General features: G+C 49.2%; 1 protein-coding gene and 1 pseudogene across 2 annotated transcripts; both read right to left on the bottom strand.

The window, feature by feature from the left end:
- LOC111944703 (uncharacterized) overlaps nt 1-20258 on the bottom strand; it is a 224935-nt pseudogene that overhangs the window by 56034 nt on the left and 148643 nt on the right.
- On the bottom strand, nt 12510-19279 carry LOC147646993 (uncharacterized). Of its 2 annotated transcripts, XR_015281682.1 has the most exons (4): nt 13715-13806; nt 13453-13556; nt 13115-13171; nt 12510-12824 (listed from the first exon to the last, which is right to left on the bottom strand). XR_015281682.1 is itself a non-coding variant. In XM_086872676.1 (3 exons), the coding sequence occupies exons 1-3, from the start codon at nt 13730-13732 to the stop codon at nt 12655-12657; spliced, it is 507 nt and encodes a 168-aa protein (XP_086728802.1). In that variant the 5' UTR covers nt 13733-19279; the 3' UTR covers nt 12510-12654. The 2 variants fall into 2 exon arrangements, 1 of the variants encoding a protein (XP_086728802.1); XM_086872676.1 differs by having other exon boundaries at nt 13453-19279.

Raw genomic sequence — 20258 nt, 5'->3', positions numbered from 1 at the left:
TCTTTGTTAATGCCTGCAGGCAATCTTTGGCAGTGATGATTGGGTGCATTGCTGAGCTGCTCCTTTTGTGATCCTTTGCTGCTTGGAGCTGCAGTAAGTGACACTGATTCCTTCAGGTGGTGTTGGTGCCTTTGGTGCTGACCCTGCCCACTGGTGAAACCAAATTGGCAAAGTCTGGCCAGATCACAACAAAATATCACTTTTTAAATGTAAATGTAAGGAATCAGTCCCATCTGCAATTCCCAGAAGGGAAGCTCTCCCCAGAGTTCTCTGGCTCTGGAGTGGGGCTGAGGTCGGAGCACCGTGCGAGCAGTGGGACAGTCGGTTAAAAGAGGCTGAACCGCAGGATGTCTTAAAATGCATCCAAATATTGCATATGGAAAAAGGAAAAGAACTTATGGATTTGGGAAGACAAGGATGGATTTTGTTAACAGCACCAACGGAAGGAACTGTTGTTTTTGGAATGCTCCCACATGAAGGTACAGAAAAAGGTTTTAGTCTTGAGCTCAGGTTTGTTTGTCCAAGTAAAATAATAACAATAAGAATAACAACACAATAATATATATTTATATATATAACTAAAAATCAATAATGTGAAATAATGCTGAAAATACCAATTTGTGAGCTTTGGCTGCTCACTGTAACACTAAACACCCTACAAAAAAGAACTGGCAAAGACCCAAATGTCAGTGGTAAACTTTTGTGAATTGTATACATGGAATAAAGGAAGAAGGGGTGAAATTGGCTGTTTTTATAGGGTTTGGCGATACTATGAAGCAGAATGCTTTGTCTGTTCCTGTGAAAAACACAGTGATTAAGACTGCTGCGTTTTTCATGTACCAGACTCTCTACAAGCTGCAGGACTGGTTGAACAGGTGAAGAAGTTGTTAAAAGAGCAGTTGATAAAATGAGGAGATGGGAACCTGTCCTGGTGGAGAACCCATCTCCCAGATGTGTTCCATGCCCTTAACAATGGGCCCACTGGGGAAATGGAAACCCCTGGGTGTGCAGGGCTGCACCCAATTTGCAAACACAACCATGGACAGTGAGACTTGGACTGCCTGGGAAATGGTTCTGGGTGTGATGGCCCCTGACAGGGCCACCCCAGAGGCTGCAGGGCTGGACCTTCATGCACTGGAATTAATTAGGAAAAAGCCGAAGCAAATGAAAGTTAACAATACAAGAATAGGAATTCAGATTCCTCCAGGACGCTTTGGTTTGGTAACTGCTCACTTGAGCTTGGCCTTGCAAAGTGTTGATGTCATGGGAGGAGGAATTGATGCAGATTATCAAGGAGAAATTAAAGAAATTCTGTTAAAAATGAATGAAGAAGATTGGATGATTCAACCCCATGACAGGTTATCACAAATATTGATATTGCAGTTTAAAAACGATTGTGAAAGGAGATCCACCTCCAATCCGCACTGTTTGTGGAGATAAAAGATTTGGATGTACCAGTCCTAATAATTGGTCCAGAGTATGGGTCCAGAGTCCAAATGGCCCTCCAGAGGCAGCTGAAGGAACAGCTCTGGGGAAAGACAACACTGTTTGAATCCTGAGACCTGGGCATTAAGAATGGGAATATGTCCCTGCAGCCAAGTGTTCTCTGCCACAACAAGCTGATATTATGGGATATTGTTTTACAGAGGCTGCCAGAGCAAATCTCCCTTTTTGCCCCAACGACCCTTTGGAAAATGCTCTGATCCACGGGACTCCATGTGAAGGCTGATGTGACACTGAGGGACTTCCACACCAATTCCAGACAGGAGCCTGGGTGCCCGTCAGGGACTGGGACCTGGCACTTCTCCAGCCAAAGGGGAGAGGATCCCAATTTCCAGCTCCTGGCTGGAATTGGTGTGGAAGTCCCTCAGTGTCACTTCAGCCTTCACATGGAGCCCTGTGGATCAGAGGATTTTCCAAAGGGGTCGTTGGGGCAAACAGGGAGATTTGGTCTGGCAGCATCTGTAAAACAATATTGACTTGTTGTGGCAGAGAACACTTGGCTGCAGGGACATATTCCCATTGTTCCTGCCCAGGTCTCAGGATTCAAACAGTGTTGTCTTTCCCCAGAGCTGTTCCTTCAGCTGCCTCTGGAGGGCCATTTGGCCTCTGGACCCACACTCTGGCTCCATTATTAGGACTGCTGGATCCAAACTCTTGATCTCCATGAACAGAGGTGATTTGAGGTGGATGTCCTTCTTTCACAATTGTTTTTAAAACTGCAATATTAATAACTGTACTACCCTGCCATGGGGTTGAAAAACAAAATCTTGTTCATTATTGTTTAACAGACTTACTTTAATTTCTTCTTGATAATCTGCATCAATTCCTCCTCCCATGACATCAACACTTTGCAAGGCCAAGCTCAAGTGAGCAGTTACCAAACCAAAGCATCCTGGAGGAATCTGAATTCCTATTCTTGTATTGTTAACTTTCATTTGCTTCGGCTTTTTCCTAATTAATTCCAGTGCATGAAGGTCCAGCCCTGCAGCCTCTGGGGTGGCCCTGTCAGGGGCCATCACACCCAGAACCATTTCCCAGGCAGTCCAAGTCTCACTGTCCATGGTTGTGTTTGCAAATTGGGTGCAGCCCTGCACACCCAGGGGTTTCCATTTCCCCAGTGGGCCCATTGTTAAGGGCATGGAACACATCTGGGAGATGGGTTCTCCACCAGGACAGGTTCCCATCTCCTCATTTTATCAACTGCTCTTTTAACAACTTCTTCACCTGTTCAACCAGTCCTGCAGCTTGTAGAGAGTCTGGTACATGAAAAACCCAGCAGTCTTAATCACTGTGTTTTTCACAGGAACAGACAAAGCATTCAGCATCACAGCATCACCAAACCCTATAAAAACAGCCAATTTCACCCCTTCCTCCTTTATTCTTTGTATAAAATTTGCAGTTTACCACTGACATTTGGGTCTTAGCCAGTTCTTTTTTGTAGGGTGTTTAGTGTTACAGTGAGCAGCCAAAACTCACAAATCAGTACTGTCAACATTATTTCACATTATCAATTTTTAATTATGTATATAAATATATATTATTGTGTTATATTATTATCATCATTATCATCATTATCATCATTATCATCATTCTTAGAATCATTATCATTGTTCTTGTTGTTGTTTCACTTGCACAAACAAATCTGAGCTCAAGACTATAACCTTCTTCTGTCACTCCACATGGGAGTGTTCCAAAAACAATTGTTCCTTCTGTTGGTGTTTTTTCCTATCTGCTGTTAACAAAATCCATCCTACTCTTCCCAAACCCACAAGTTCTTTTCTTTTTTCCACATGCAATTTTTGGATTCATTTTAAGGCTGATTTACTAAAATATGGATATGATCTGGTATCCAACTGAGACAGACAAAGACTCTTTAACTGTTTCAGGGTTAAAAAGTGTATGTTTATTTGCAGCGATGGGCCGATGTGTCAGGTCACCCCTTAATACACACGGCCCCAAGCACAGGTGAATACAGGCTTTTTATTTACAGAAGTACTGAATACAAATACATATTCATGACCCAGTTCCCACCAACTTTTCACTTCCTGTGCTACTTAGGAAAGAAAGCAATTAAGCATGCGTAGTTTGATCCTTGAAATGGGTCGGTGGTCTTTTTATAAGGAGGGGTCACAGAAGGGAGGAAGGGATATGGCTCTTCCTCGTTCTGCCCTTTCTACTTTTCAATGCAAAGTGACAAATGGACCCTTGGCTGAGCTCCTTGTTTCATATCTTCAATGAGTTTCTGATTTGCAACTGTCTTATGTTCTTGAAGTTCTTTACCAGATACTTTATTTCTCACTATAAGCCCAACTGAACAAGCATAAAGTTGACAATTAGTTATTAGCCAATGCTTAACCTCTATTTTAGCAAGGCCTCTCTATCTACCTTTAATTTTAGCAAGGCGCATCTATTTATTTTAATTCGAGTTTGTCACTCTGAAAACTCAGCTTCTGAGCTTGCTAACATAGTTTTCTAAGGACTTTCCCAGGACACTAACTGTAAACATAGATATGTGTACATTCTTTCTGTTACACGTCTTGTGATGGGCATCTTTCATGGCCAGTGCAGTGAGAAAGTGTTATCCTGACCATCCAATCCGTGGCCATGGTCAGAAGCCTATAAATCCTGGGAGAAAAAATAAACTCTCTCTTCTTTTCACCATGCCTCGACCTGTGTCCGTGTGATCTATTCATCTTCAGCGGCAACAGACAGATGGTATTCCATTTTTAATCCTGTGGGACAAATTGCATTACGGTTCAATTCCACCTGTCCATTCTGTACACATAAACCTTTTGAAAAAGTCTGGGGCTGCAATTGGATCCAGCCGCTTGCAGTCTCTTTGCTTAGAAGGGATTTGAAAGTCTAGGCATTCTGGAGGGGTTTGAGGATCCACGGTGGCTGTTGAGTGTCATTTCTCCACTTCATGACTCAGCAGGAGTTTCTCCAATAAAGAAATAAAGCTTTTGCCAGAAGCTCCCACTCTGCCCATGACAGGAAGCCCTGGGAATGTCTGTGACATCCCGGCTCTTTGGCAGCCTGGGGACTCCTGGGATGTCACCATGGAGCCCCCATGAGTGCCTGTGACAGAGTGGTGCCTTTGCAGCCCATGGTCCCCTGGGATGTCACCAGGGGGAATTGCTGGGACTGTATCTGACCACACGGTTCTTCAGCATCCCCAGAAACCCCTGGGAGGTCTCTCTGTAGCCCCTGTCTGTGCCTGTGACATTGCAGCTCTTGAACAGCCTGGAGACTCTGGGAATGGCCCCATGGATCCCCTCTGAGGGTCTGTAACAAATCTGATCCTTGGTAGGAAACCATCACCAGGACTTGTTGCTCTGGTCTCTTTCCATGGCTACCATTACAGCCCCCTGTTGCTATAATTTATTTCTATGGCAACCATCACTGTCCCCTGTAACTATGGTCTGTTTCCATGGAAATGACCACTGCTTCCTGTTGCTATGGTCTGTTTCCATGGCAACCATTGCAGCTCCCTGTAGCTATGGTCTGTTTCCATGGCGAACATCACAGTCCCCTGCTGCTATGGTCTGTTACCACGCAACCATCACAGCCCCTGTTGCTATGGTCTCTCCCATGGCAGCTCCATGGAGACCCCATGCCTCGGTTGTTGCCATGGACACCAGCTCAGGCCTGGAGCCAGAGCCCATTGCCATGGCAACCATTTGCAGTCCCATCCCCAGGCTCATGGGATCACAGAGCCACAGAATTGGCTGAGTTGGGAGGGACCCATGGGGATCCTCCAGTCCAACTGCTGGCCCTGCACAGGACACCCCAACAATCCCAGCCTGGGCCTGGCAGCACTGGCCAAATGCTGCTGGAGCTCAGACAGTCCTGGAGCTGGGAGCCTTCCCTGGCGAGCCTGTTCAGTGCCCCAGCAGCCTCGGGGGAATAACCTTTTCTTCACATCCAGCCTAAACCTGCCCGCCTCAGCTCCATCTGCTCCCTCCACTCCTGTCCCTGGGCACCAGAGGGAAGAGGTTCCTGCAGCTCCCAGCCAGGGACCCGCTCCCAAGGCTGCTGCCACGGCAACCAGGCCTGGCACCAGCTGGGATGCTCGGTTTCCACGGGCTGGGCTTCAGGAATGGGATTCCCCAATTTCCTGCTCCCCTAAAACCACGCTGCCACTCGCTTCCCTCCCGCCTGCTGTGGAAAGCACAAAAGGCAAAGATCCCGGGTTTTGCTAAGAACAATTTTCTGGGAACAGCAACGAGATAAGGAACAAACAGGAACAGAAACAGTTTTGGTAACAGGAGGGATAAGACAAACTATTTACAGGGAAAACAAAAACACCAGCAACTGGCTCTTCCTGGCCACATATTTTCTCATACCTGGAAGAGAGAGAGCGACTCCTTTTCCTACCCCTGGCAATGATCTGAGATGGGATTGAATCTAATGTCAGGGCCATGGCCAGACCGTCACATTCCACAATGCAAAATCATGATATTGCCATGGGCAGGAAGAGGTACAGGTGTGGATCACAGGGAACATGGATCACCAGGTGTCTTCCCAGTGTGGTTCCTCCAAGCGGGGATGAAGCTGGAGCAGTGCACAAAGCTGTTCCTGCAGTTGGGGCATTTGCAGGGCTTCCCTTAGTGGTGCCTCCATTGGGGTTTGGTCAAGTGAGAGCTGTCTGAGAAGCTCTTCTCACACTGAGGGCACTCATAGGGCCTCTCCCCTGTGTGGATCATCTGGTGAATGGTCATTTGGGACCTCCAGCTGAAGCTCTTCCCACATTCCCCACACTTGCAGGGCCTCTCCCCAGTGTGGATGTGCCGGTGGGTGACGAGGGTGGATTTGTCCTTGAAGCCCTTCCCTCAGTTGGGCAGCAGAAGGGCCCCTCCTCTGTGTGAATCCATTGGTGCTGGAGGAGATCTGAGCTGCTTTGGAACCTCTTCCCACACTGGGGACACTCGTAGGGCCTCTCCCCAGTATGGATGCGCTGGTGGATGATGAGATTGGATTTGCAGCTGAAGCCCTTCCCATATTCCCTACACTCGTAGGCCCATTCCCCAGTGTGGATCATCTGGTGGCAAATCAGGCTCTTGCTCTGGCTGAAGTTCTTCCCACATTCCAAGCACTCGTAGGGCTTCTCCCCATTGTGAAGTTGCTCATGGACCACCAGCTCCGAGCCCCAGCGGCTACTATCCTGTCAGAGAGTGGGTCTTCCCTCCTCAGAGGAAAAGGGGTTTGGAGCCCCTCCTCTTGCAGGATTTCCAGGGCTTTTTCTTGCACTCTGGAGCCACTCAAAACAGCCTCGTCTATGAGGTTCTGCTGTGGGGATTTGTCCTCCCTGGTCTCCATCCTCAGCTCCTTGTCTGGGGGAGGAAGGACAAGGAGAGGATGGGATTTGCCTCCATGCCAGAGGGAAGGGGAAGGAGATCGTCCCAGTGCATCCCCCGCAGGACGGTGTCGGCAGCGGGGTTGTCCTGCAGCTAGGGGCCATGCTGGGCTGGGAGATGGAGCAGGAGAGAGGGCAGAAAGGGCAGTGATTTCCTCCTCACCTGCCTGGGTGTCCTGGGGCATCTTCCTCTTCCTCACAGACTCCTTCTCCATCTGGACAAGGTTTGGGAATGAGAAATTCTGGTTTGTGAGAAAACAAGGAATGAACACATTGAATGAGCCCAACAGGATCTTTAGGAATGCCTCAAACCATCAGCAAATGCTGCCCTGCTCTGCGGGCTCAGGGCAGCAGAAGGAGCCCCAGGGCTGCCGACACAGCCGCAGCAGGAAGGGCACAGGGCCTTGCACAGAAGCTGGCACGACCTTCTTGGGACACGTCCTGTCTGGTGGCCATCCTAAACCTGCACAGGCTGTGACACAGACATGGAACGTGTTGGCCAGGGCACAAATGCTGCTCTGAGCCCTGGGACGCAGTGAGCACTGAAATCAGCAGGTGTGGCAGAGTCCCCACCGACACAGACCTGCCACCTCCCGAGCCCTGGCACTGCTGGTGCCCTTCTCCTGCCCCAGAGACCTGTGCCCCTGGTGGGCTTCTGTGCCAGAGGGTAGCCAAAGCCCATGTGCATTGGGGGCTGGGCTCCTTCCTGCAGGGGCTGATGTCAGGAGCTCCTGGAGCAAATGCTGGCAACTCTGGGTATCTGTCAGATGATGTTGCTCCTTCCTGGAATGAATTTTTTCCATGGAAGGGATTGGAAGTAGCACCAGAACACCATCAGTTTCTGAGTTTCCCAGGACAATTCAGTTGTACAGAGATACTGTTATGTTTCCTTCTGCTTTTCTGACTGTCTTTCTTGCATTCTGGGAAAAAAAAAAAGCAGCTTGGTCCTATCAATCCCATCCCATCCCATCCCATCCCATCCCATCCCAGGTGTTTTAAGGTTAAATTTGATAGTCGAGGTTGGACTTGAATTCCAAGATGGTTTATGTGGTCAAAGGTTTGATTTGAAAGTCAAAAGTTGGATTTGAAGCTCAGGTGCTGGATTTGCTGGGCAATGCTGGGAAACCATGGAATAACGGCATTCCAGGCATTGAGAATTTGGAATCCTCCAGCTCCTCTCCCAAATCTACATGGAATAATGGCATTCCAGGCATTGAGAATTTGGAATCCTCCAGCTCCCCTCACAGACTCCTGTAGAATAATGGCATTCTGGGTATCAAGAATTTAAAAAATTTCCAGCTCTCTTTTCCAATTCCCACCAAAAGGATAGAATTACAGAATTCTGGAAATTGAGAATTTTGAATCCTTTATATGCACTGTTAGATTCCCACCAAATTCCCACGGAATAACAGCATTCCAGGCGACATGAATTAGAAATCTTCCTGTTCCCTTCCAATATTCCTATGAAATAATGGCATTCCAGGCATCAGGATTTTTGACTCCTTCACCTCCCCTCTCAAATTCCCATGGAATAATGGCATTCTGGGTGTCAGGAATTAAGAATTCTCCCGCTTCCCTCCTGAAATTCCCATGGAATAACAGCATTACACATATTGGGAATCTGGAATCCTCCATTTCCACTCCCAAATTCCTATGGATTAACAGCATGCCAAGCTTCAGGAATTTCAAATCTTCCATCCCCCCTCCCAAATTCCCATAGAATAATGGCAATCCGAGCATCAGGAAATTTGAATCTTCCCGTTCCGTTTCCAAATTCCCACCCAAATCCTATGGAATAACGGCATTCCAAGTACTGGCCATTTGCAATCCTCCAGTTCTTGCACCTACATTCTCTTGGAATGATGGCATTCTAGACATCAGGAATTTCCAATCCTCTATTTCCTCTCCCAAATTCCCAACAAATTCTCATGGAATAATGCCATTCCAAGCATTGGCAATTTGGAGTCCTCCAGCTCTCCTCCCAAATTCCTGTGTGTAACTTTTCTATAAAAAATCCTTTTTCTGTTTCTGTTTCTGCTGCATCTCTTCTGTATTTTTCTTTTTATTCTTGGATTTCTCAGCCTCCTTTGGACTGAATTCTTTTGGGATCCTCCCTTGTGGGGAGCCCTGCTCATCTCAGTTCTTATGATTTGAAGAAAACTCCCAAGCTCGTTAGAATCTTGTTTCTTGTGTTTATTAAAAGGTCATCACAAAACTTAACAGGTCTCTCCAGGCTGGCTACACAAGGTTAATCTTTGCAATATGGTACATTTCCTTCTTCTGATGGTACAAACAAGGCCTTGTGGCACACTTCGTGTCTGATGCACAAAATGGCCCTGAAATACGCAGTTCTTTTATCTTTATACCTATTTTTACCCAATTAACAGTAGACACGTATATTATTTTTCTGAATGACTCAATGACCCATCACCTCTGTGATGCACTGCGGCATTCTCTGTCCAATCACTTACTACTACCCAAAAACCTCTAGGAGAAGAAGATGAAGAAGAAAGAAGAAGGGACAAGAGACAACACCCTAAATCCTCCATCTTGTCTCTTGTTCTCTAAACTTACTTTTTCACACAGAGATTTAAAAGAACTTTCTAATCTACACACTTATACTTTTAGTTTTTTCCATCTAAATTTAACATTTGTTTTCATGTACCACCATGAAAACATGCTCATGAATTTCATATTATATGAAATTCAGTGTTTTTCTGGATCTTATAACTAAGTATCAGAAACAAGGGCACACATTCTGTATTCCAGACTCCAACACTGTGGAATAACAGCATTCCAGGCATTGGGAATTTCAGATCCTCCAGCTCCCCTTCCTAATTTCTAGGGAATAACACATTCTGGGTGTTGGGAATTTCAAATCTTCCAGCTGCTGAACCAAATTTCAATGTTATAAAAGCATTCTGGGCATCAGGAATATGAAAAATGGCACAACTACTGTGAAAAAATGGTCATGTACATGACGGTATCAAAAACTACAGGTGGGAAGGAAAACTGGGAATGGCTCCAGCAGCTGTGGAATCTCTGCCAAGCTCAACATCGTGTCCAGACAACTCTACAAGTCAGGAATACACCAAAAAACATGGAAAAATCGAGGCACTCTGTCACACACTGGAAACAATGTAACTGAGTTTTTTGTTTATTTTTTATATTTTTAAGAGATTTTTCCTTTATTTTAATCTTTTTTCTTCCTTTTTTCCCCTTATCTCTTCATCCCTCTATTTTTTTAATTTTTAACGAGGAAAACTGCTGAGAACTCAAAGAAATAAAAATTAAAAATCATAAAAAGCAAAGCAGTTTTCTTCTCCAGAATAATACATGGGAAAATAAGGTCTTTTAAATAGCAAAATAAAGTTGCAAACTTTTAGTCCCCAAAAAACTATAAAGAATAAATATTCAGAATATGGACAATGTTTTACTAATACAATTGTGATTATGATTATTTCTTCTATTGCTCTTTTTGTGGGATTTTTTTTTTATTTGTAGTCTAAAAGGATTGCTCCTGTGAAAAAGAAGACAAATTTTAAATTTTCATTTACGTTTTTTCTCTTTTTCTTAAACCTCCCCAGGGCTTAATATAATTCTATTTTATAGCAAAAAGAACATTAGCCAAACAAAGCTTTAAAACAAATAGCCAGGCACTGATACATGGTAAAATTCTGATCTTTTTATCTTTTTTTTTCTCATTTTTTATCAGTGTTTTTTTTTCTTTTCACTGCAATAGAATCACAAGTAAGGAGAAAGAAAAAAGGCCACAGTCCATCATCATTTTCATCATTTTACAGAAGTTTCTACAAACTTTTGGGAATGAGGATGGGCAAAATCAGAACTACACGAACAGGAGGCAACTGCCAGTCCCATCAGAAAGAAAAAGTGGAATTTTCTTGGGAAAAAAAATCCAATAACATTGATAAACACCAAAAAATTTCCCAACTAAAATGAAAAATTTGGGCCCTCACAGGCCTTGGTAACCTGTTGTGTTGGAATTTCTCCTATTCCACCTCCAAGTTATTCTTTTCTCTCGCACTGTATTAGGAATGGCGAGGAGTGCGACACTGACTCCTTTAGCTGCATTGTCCAAGAGAGCAAAGTTTATTATTCTTAATCTTCTTTTATACACATGTTCGAGAAGGTCTGAGAGGTAAAACTCCCATTGCTCATTAAAGGTACACATCACCTTCATTGCTGAAGTGGAACACCAGCCCTTGACTAAACAACATCTGCCAATTGATGTTCTTTACCAAGGACTGTTGGGATTCGTTCTTATGCTTTCCCAGGCCAGAGAGAGAAGCCTGTGTGACTTAGTTTCACACAGGCTCTGTGCTCCCTGCCTGCTTTCAGCATCCATACGCATCCAGTGAATTTGGTTGGAATGTTATCCTTTTTTTCCCTTCTTAAAAATTCCTCTTTTCCCAGTTCCTTTGTGCTTGTTTCCACGACGATTTCCTCATTCCCTGCACTATCCGGTATTTTTCCAGATCCAGATTGTGTCCTGCCCTCCCCCCCTCCCCCCCCGCTCCTCCCAGACCCCTGAAATCACACAAAAAAAATCCCCAAAAATCTCAGAAGACTGAATCAGCACAACTTGTATCAGCACCATCATGGGAGTGTTCCTAGACAAACAGGCAGACTATTTGGGATGAGAACCCATCATCCAGCAGATCCATGAATTCCTGCAATGTGGAGCTGGAAAAAGCTGCTAAAATTGTGATTTTGCCATTCTGGGAGTGTTTTGGAGCCCGGGTTTATTCCCATGGGAAATAAAATTCTTCCTGGTTTGAACCAATCCCTTTGGAAGGCTGCCCATGGCTCACCTGGACTGGGAACAACTGGGGAAAAAATGGGAAAATCATGGATTACAAACATGATAGCTCCATCCCTCTGGAATGCTGCACATGGCTAACCTGGGCTGGGAAAAAGCAGAAAAATCTTGGATCACACACCTGAGGGAGGGGTCTGTTAATCCTGGCTCATCCCACAAACTTCCATTCCTCAATCAGGGAAGGATGGATTAGGGAAATCCCCTGTCCAAGAGGACCAATCGCACCTCCCAAAAAAACATTTCCTTCTTTTTCCAATTCCAGGAACTGAATTCCTGGATTATTTCCCATCATGAAATGGGGTTAATTAAAGACCAGATTTTATTCCCAGCATTCCGGTCTTAAGAACTCCAGCCATTCTGCTGATTTCTATCCCAGGTGTGATTCAGATGGTTAGGATCTCCTGGAAAAGTGGATTGATGGATTCTTCCTTGAAATACCAAGGGCTCTGGTCCTGGCACATCCTGGCATTTTCACCCCCCTCAGATAAACCTGCTCCAATTTGGAGCTCCGGGGAAGCTCCAGAGCAGCCGGCTGTCAGGAACAAGGCGGATCAAGCCTGGAGACTGCTCATGGAGCTGGAGCAAGACGCACCTGGGAGCCTTCAGCAATCCAGCCAGCACCACATGGGCAGGAGGACACAGACGGCGCTGCCTGGCTGGGACAGGGCTTGTGGCTTCAGCACAACCACATTTTCCCTGCACCACTGCACACCTGGGCAGCTTGCTGAGCACAAGCACCCTTTTCCCCGTCTTCCCCTATGCCCTGCAGACCCTGGGCAACAAAAGAACAGTCTTGCAGTCTGTTTTTCAGAACACATCCTATATTTAAACACTACAGAAAACTGAAAACACGAAATGGACAGACTTGAAATAAATGGAAAATGCCTGCTGGTTCAGGCGGCCAGAGTAGACAGAGCCTCCCAGATCACGTCTCATTGGAGCTCCAGCAGCACAGTCAGGCACAGCCCCATGGACGAGGCCGTGACCTCCATGCCCTGTGGAGCTGATCTTTCAGCCTCAGGAGCACAGAGATTGGAGCATGGTCTCCTGCCCTGAGAAAGTCCAGGGTTTCACTGGCCAGGCTTCCCTCCTCAAGGCTTATGTCACCTGCCATGGCTTCAAGGGCTGGAAGAGAGAGCAACAGAGCCACGGTCAGATCCCAGACCTGCGGTGACCCAACGAGAGCCCCCTGCCAGGGCCATGCCAGCCGGCTCTTGCCACGGCCAGGAGGGAGCAGGGACCAAGGGGATCAGCCCGAAGCTGCTGGCCACGAATGCCCCACGTGCCCCTGAAATCTCGGTGAGCTCTGCCCACGCCGCCCCTCATCCGCACAGGGAGCAGAGCCCCCCGCAGCCGGGCCAGGGCTTGCAGCTCCCCCCGCCAGCCGCCACTGTCAGCCCGCTGCCCTCACTCACCTTCGGAGATGAGCTGCAGCTCTGCCTGCTGCCCCCTCAGGTGCCGCCCGGCCATCCCTGGGAACACAAGAGCCTGTCAGGGCCCCAGCGGCACAGCTCCCTGCCAGTGGCGCTGCCAGCCCTGGGGCCACACGCCCTCCCGCCCCGGCAGGGCTCAGCCCGGGCCCGTGCCGCATCCTGACTCAGCCCAAGGGCACGGCTGCCAGAGGCCGGCAGCAGCAGCCCCGAGGACAGCCGGGGCTCCAGGGCACCGGGCCCGGGTGCCGCTGCCGGGGCAGCAGTCGGGGCCGGGGCCGAGCTGCGGCGGGGCGGGGAGGGAGCCCGGGCTCGTGGCTCACCGATGAACCTGATGGCCGCCGCTCGCAGGGACTCCTGTGGGCTCTGCAGGTACGGCAGAGCCCGGTGCAGGTTGCTTGGCCGCTCGGCTCCTGTCCTGTGCCAGCTGGAGAGAGGGTCAGGAGGGAAGGGTTGGCGCCGGCTGTGCCCCAGCCCCGGCCTCCTGTGCCCGTCCAGCCCTGAGGCCCGGCCAGCCCCACACTCTGGGCACCGGGGGCAGGGGGCTTCTCCAGCCTGAGGCTGGGGCTTGCAGGCCACCCTTACCAGGATGTCGCCGAACATCCACAGGTTCTCCTGTTCCAGCTTCTGGAGATCCCTCCTCTTCAGGAACTTGGCTGCACAATGCAGCGTTTACAGGGAGGCCCGGAGAGCAGCAGAGACCCAAAGTTGGCCCCACAGCCCAGGGCACAGGAGCCGCGTCCCTGTGCCAAGGCCTGGAGGAGGCAGCGGCCGGCAAGGCACCAGGGCAGGAGGCAGCCCAGCTCCCTCCCAGGGCAACACTAGCAGCCCACGAATCCTCACCTCTGCCACACGCTGGTTCTCATCATGGCAATGGAAGAACAGGGGCAGGAGGCTCTGGCGCACAGGCATCTCCAAAGGATTTTTTCCCCTTCCCAAAAAATCTATTGTAGCTTGGAAGACCCTTTGGAGAGCAGCTGGACCTGGCTATTCTCCTGTAAGAAAGGAAGGAAAAAAGATGTTAGCATTGTGAGCTCCAGGCTCACGTTGGCACAGGCCTGAAAATATAGAGTACAAAGTGTCTGGGCAGCACTCAGTGCCCGTGGCTGAGGGCACAGAGCCTTACGTGGTCAAAGAGCGGCAGGAGCGCCTCAGCCAGCTGCAGGGCGATGGGGCTGGGTACCACAATGTATTTGTAGGTGAATATGAAGCTGAGTATGATGAGTGACATCCCAATTATTTCTGCATCCTTCTCTCGGAGTAGCTCCATGAGTGTTTCAGTAAGGCTTCACATTTTTTTAGCCTGTGTGGAACACAAGTGTGTGAAATCGCAGCTTGCTCCTGTGGCAGAACCCAGAGTGCAAAGGCCAGTCCCGAAGCACTGGGGCAGCTGAAGCAGGAGGCAGGAGAGCTGGGAGCAGCTGCCTCAGAGCTCCAAGCCCAGCCAAGCCCAAGTGACTGCATTCCCCAGCTTCAGCCACTGCCCCCTTCTCACCATGGAGGGATGGTCAATGAACTTGAGAAGGGCCCTGAGCGCCAGGTGACGCCTCTCCCTGCACTCGCTCTGCAGGCACCTTGAGGAGACCTGCACAACACTGTCACTGCATTCACTGGAGTCCAGGTACTCCGGGATCTGAAAGGCACAGGGCAGTGACAGGGAAGCCAGCCGGCAGACGCCTGGAACCGCACAGGGCCGGGCCCAGGCAGCAGCACAGGGCACGGGCAGCGTCCCAGGCAGCTGCGGCTATGAGAGGGCAGAGAGCTGGCAGGCAGCTCAGGGAGGTAGTGCTGGCCATCAGGCTCACCTCCACAAGGAAAGCCAGGGCAGGCAGATCCCAGCGTGGCTCTTGTGTGTTGAGCAGCCAGAGGAAGTGCAATGCAATTCTGGAGCACAACCCTAGAGAAGCATGGCGCATCTCCCTGGCAGGGTAAAAATGGGACCAGGACCCTGAGCAAATCTCTGCCAGGGGACTAACTCCCATGGGTCTGGTCTTTCCCCCCAAAGCTGTGAATGGACATGGGCTCCTTGGGAGGCAGCTCCTTGTGGGATATTTCCTCTCCCAGCCTTTTCCCAGTCTGCTTGGCCATTCCTTGCTAACAAGGCCCTCTGGCCCAAAAGCACGGGGACGGTGTTGGGCCAGGCCCTGGGCCCCGGGCAGAAATGCCAGATGCAGTGGGGAGAAGGGGGTCTCACCTGGCCAGCAGACCCACAGCATAGTGGTGGGTATCAGCACACAGCAGCGTGTCCCAGCCACACTTGCATTCCATTGACAGCACGGCTTCCTCATGGTGCATTTGGCAGAGGAAGACTTGAGGGTCTGCACTGCAAACCTGTGTGCACAGCAAAGTCCAGGTCATGCTGGGAGCACTGGCTTCTGCCCTTGGGACGTGGCAGGGGCAGGAGGACTGGGATGGAGCACCTGTTGGGACTGGTGGCAAAGCCGTGTTCTTCCTGGCATCTCTTCCAGAAGTTCCAGCCCTCCTCTGGCATCTGTTCTGTGCTGAAGAACACTTGGAGGAGCAGATGCACAAAGAGCTGGGGAAAATACACTGTTAAAGCTTCTGGCCAGCAGGGCACCTGGAGGATCTTCCACATCACCACAGTTGCCTGCAGAGGACAAAGCAGTCTCAGACAGTGCTCAGTGTCCAGGTGTCCGTGTAGCAGGGCCTGAGTGTGGCAGGGAGAGGACGGGGAAGACGCAGGGAGAGAACCTGGCCTGGTGGTCCTGAAGCTGCCCCTGGGTTTCAGCCCAGTGCCTGAGGCAGGGAGATGCAGTGGGGGAAGGAGGGTGCAGAGCTGCTGGAGAGGCAGCCTTGGGGTGAGTGCAGGCCAGTCCCAGAAACTCACAGCCAGGGCAAAGATACCCGTGGTCTTCCAATCCGAGGTGCACGTGCTGTGCTCTAGCCAGTCCTCCAGCACATCCAGGAGTATCAGGAGTGCCCGCTCTGCATTCCTGGGCGAGCACAAGATCTTCTTCCATTTGGTCATTGCAGGTCTGTGGGGTCAGAGCTCCATCTCAGGCACAGGGTGTCAGACACATCCCCATGGCCTGGGTAGCAGCAGGGAGCTGAGCTGGCTGCCAGCTCTGCCTCTGCCCACTGCCCCTCAGCAGCAGCAGCAGCAGCAGCAGCACCCAGGCAGCCCAGGCCTGTGGGGACAGGCTGCTGAGGGGCAGAGTGGCAGCATGGCAGCAGGCTCAGGGGCTGACATGGCAGGGGTGGGAAAGGGAGCAGCCAGAGGGCCCTGGAAGTCTCTGTTGGTGACACACCTGGGCCAGGCTATACAGGGCAATGGGCTGGGGAGCCGTGAGCCCTCTGGACAGGTGGGCCCCATACCTGTCACTCGTTGGGGCCACACGCAGGAGAGTAATGACCACATCGTCGGGCTGTGCCTCTGTGAGATCCAGCAGGGTCCTCTCCAGCCTGTGCTCAGCAGATTCATTGGTCATGAGCACCTGGTGGATGTACCTCACGATGGCAGGCACCTGGAGAAGGCGTGGGGAGAGTTGGAAAGCTGTCAGAGGGAGTCAGGAATGTCCCCAGCTTCCCCAGAGAAGTGCTTTCCTTCTCATCACACTGCAATGGCCTCCAAGGCTTAGAGTGAGCAGCAGGCGTGGCTTGGGAGGCCAAGCAATTCCTGGAGGATCAAACCCTGGCCACAGGCTGCTTACTTGCTTTGGACTGGAAAGAGCCTTCTCCAAAATCCATTTCAGCATGGTAGCACTGGTATCAGTGGTGTAGACATCACAGTTTTCCATGGACACAGTGCCCATGATGCTGGTCTCTTCCTGCCAAATGCACTTGATGAATTTGCAAGTCGGGCAGGAGAAAGAAGGGCGGGAATAGAGGAATATTGCATGGAGTGCTCCAAGCGCGGTGCTGGGCTGGGCAGTGACAGCAGGCCCAGCCCAGGTGGGGATGGCTGCAGGTACCTGCGCTGTTCTGCGGATGAGGCCACAGGCAGGGTCCTGTTCTTGAGCCTGGTCCATGGCTGCATCTGGCAAAGAGCAACCAGAGCTGAGGGTCTGCAAGAGGACAGAGAACACAGCCCAGCCGTGCACTCCCCAGACAAGGACAGCTCTGGGATGCCCCCGGTTAATGCAGCACAGCATCTGCCAAGGCACAGCCTTGGCCCTTCTCTGGTCCTGTCCATGGGTGTGTCCCAGAGGATGGGATGGGATGGGACAGGACCCAGCTGGATGCAGGCCCCAGCCTTGTGGCCCAGCTCTGCCACTCACCCTCCTGCAGCAGCTGGAACTGCTGCACCTCTTTAGTCATCTGTGCTGGGGAAGCTCCAGGGCCTCCTTCTTCCTCCTCCTCCACCCAGGCCAGTTTGGGTGCTCTCAGGGTGCTCTCGCTGCTCCATGCCAGTGATTGGATTTATGGCTGCTTGCAGGAGCGATGCCTTGCAAAAACTTCACGTCAGCAAGTGCTGCAGTTGTGCCTGGAAGGCACCTGCAAGACTGAAGTCCTGGCAAGACCACAGGACAAGTCCTGCTCTTGGGTTTCGAGGCCTCCTGCCACAAGGATGGGAGGCTCCTCGTCAAGGACTGAGGTCTGGCCTCGAGGTCACGTGTAGATATAACGCTTTGGAAAAGCTCTGGGTCAGACAGAAATGAGTGTGCTGTGCAGGGGCTCCTCACAGCACCGCTCTGGTGTGTCCTGTCCCGTTGCATGCACCAAGCATTGTGGTGTCAAGCAATTATTGAAAGAACACACCATACTTTAAAATCTATTTTAGATAAGCAGAAAAGAGGAGAGGCAGAAGCTACACCCCAGATGTGATTGAATAAAGCACTATATGTTTTGGATTTTCTGAATAGCTCTTTTGCAGAACCTACTCCACCAATTATCAGACATTTCTCAAATAATACCAAGAAGAGACCTTTAGTTTTGATCAGATATTTAGAATCAAGACAGATTGAAGGTCCATTTCAATTAATGACCTGGGGAAAAGGACATGCTTGTGTCTCCACAGGTGCAGGACTGAAGTGGGTTCCCGCAAAGTGCGTGAAACCGTATCAAGCTGAGAAACAAGCAGACGAAGACTCCAGAAATCAAGAAACCAGTACGCAAACGTGATTTAGTGTGAAAACAGCATTCAACATCTTAGACATTGAACGAACAGCGTGCAAAATTTATGGACTGAGGACTTTGTGAGGGAGGGTTGTTTAATACAGAAATTTAAGAACTTTTGCGAGAGATAAGATTGTTGAATAAGATCAGTTAGCCATTGTATTTGTGCCTTATCTTTTGTTGGTTGCCTTATGCAACACAGTTTTGCCATGAATCAGTCGAGAGAAAATATCTGGGGAGCTTTGACCAATGTGTCAAGTCTAGACATCATCTGCTTGACTCATTCAGGGTCAGGGAAGCCATTCTAAAACAAGTAATCAAAGAAAAAAGTTGGTTTTTTTGGCAAAGAGAAGGGGGAGATATAGGAATCCAGAAATGGAGAGACATTTCTCTATTTGTCCTATTCTCCAAAACAGTATCAATCCTATTTGCCAGTGACAGAAAGGCTTCCAAATATCCCTGGGTAAACCAGGATTTATAAAAAATTAAGTAGATAGTAGTAGAATGTTAGTATGCCACTGAGGTGAAAAATACAGATTTTAGAGGGGTTTAATACATGGAGTAAAGATGGAGGAAGAAAGGTGCGGTTTTTAGCTCTTCTTCTTCCTTCTTCTCCATGATTCTGCAGTTTTTGGGAACACAAAGAATGACTGGTTGAAAGTTAGTTGCAGTTTTAGTTATGTAAGTAGATATAGAAAACTTAGTTGTTAAAATAGAAAAACAATACACGTGTCCGTAGTTAACAGGGTTAAAAATAGATATAAAAATGAGGCAGCCGCGTGGTTCGGGGCCATTTTGTACCATCAGAGCAAAATGAGCCAGGTTGTGGTGAATTGAGCTTTTGCAGATAGTCTGGAGAGACCTGCCAAGTTTTGTAATAACCTTCTAATAAACACAAGAAACAAGATTTTAATGAGCTTGGGAGTTGTTCTTCAAACCCAGAGAACTGAGATAAGTGGGACTGCCCACGAGGGAGGATCCCAAAGGAGCTCAGCCCAAAGGGGACTGAGAAATCTGTGAGGAAAGAAAAACACAGAAGAAGTATAGAAGAAGTAAGAGAAAAAAAAGAACAAGAGAAGTTACAGGTTTTAGGAGATCTGTGATAGAGATGAGGAAGTGTTAAACTCCTTCCAACGAGCTGCCCAAAGCAGTGCCTTTAGTCTCTTTTCGGCTGGGGAGTAGCACCAGCCTTGTTGAATGCAGGCAGCAGCACGAGCAGGGCTCCTCCAGCAGCAGGGACACACCACGAGCCAGGAGGGGACCGTGGCACCAGAGGTGATTGTGGCACCAGAGGGGATTGTGGCACCAGAGGGGACTGTGGCACCAGCCGTACCCAAGGTCTGAACAGGCTGGCAAAGTCAGGTGGTGCTGCCTGGCTGCATGAGCAGCCCAGGCAAGGCGTGGTGAGGAGCCAGGTCTGGGGGCCATCCAAGGAGTCCTGTCAAGAGCAAATGGTTCTAATATTCTCTCTGGGAAAAAAAAGGGGCAATATTTTGAGTGAACTGAAGTGCTAATAAATATTTGCTCACGTATGGTGGGGTTTCTCTGCAAATGGGCTTTGATGGGAAATTTCTGACCACATTTAGTTTTGCTCTTTAAGTTGAGCACCTGAGTAGCTTTGTTGAGGAATGGAGAATAGTTTGTAGCTCAGTATTTTCTCAGGAGGAGCCTTATATTTTAGCACAGGAGGAAGGTAAGGCTAAGGTTTAAAAGCTTTCCCCTCTTGAAGTGACACACTTTCTGAGGAGTCTGAGGAGAATTCCCCTCAGCCACTGCCAGGGCTGTTTGCCTCCTCTGCAGGCTCAAGATTCTGGGAGTTCCAGGAGCCTCAGCTGACATGGTATTTTCCTCTGAATATTTCTTGTTGTGCAGTATACAGGGCACAACATACATACAGGCATCTTGTGTGAGATTCTCCTCTGGGCTTTGAGGTGAATCTCAGTAATTCTGTTGATTTTCATGTCCAGATGAACTTTTGGTAGATAGGAAGGAAAAGGGAAGAGGCACCATGGAAAATTAATTGCTCGAAATTTGAGTGGTCCAACCACACTAA

This window comes from Cyanistes caeruleus, unplaced genomic scaffold (genome assembly GCF_971803275.1).
Source record: "Cyanistes caeruleus unplaced genomic scaffold, bCyaCae1.hap1.1 HAP1_SCAFFOLD_69, whole genome shotgun sequence".
Classification (NCBI taxonomy): Eukaryota; Metazoa; Chordata; class Aves; order Passeriformes; family Paridae; genus Cyanistes; species Cyanistes caeruleus.
Note: the sequence above shows the minus strand (reverse complement) of the source record. Positions and strands in the feature narration are given on the sequence as shown.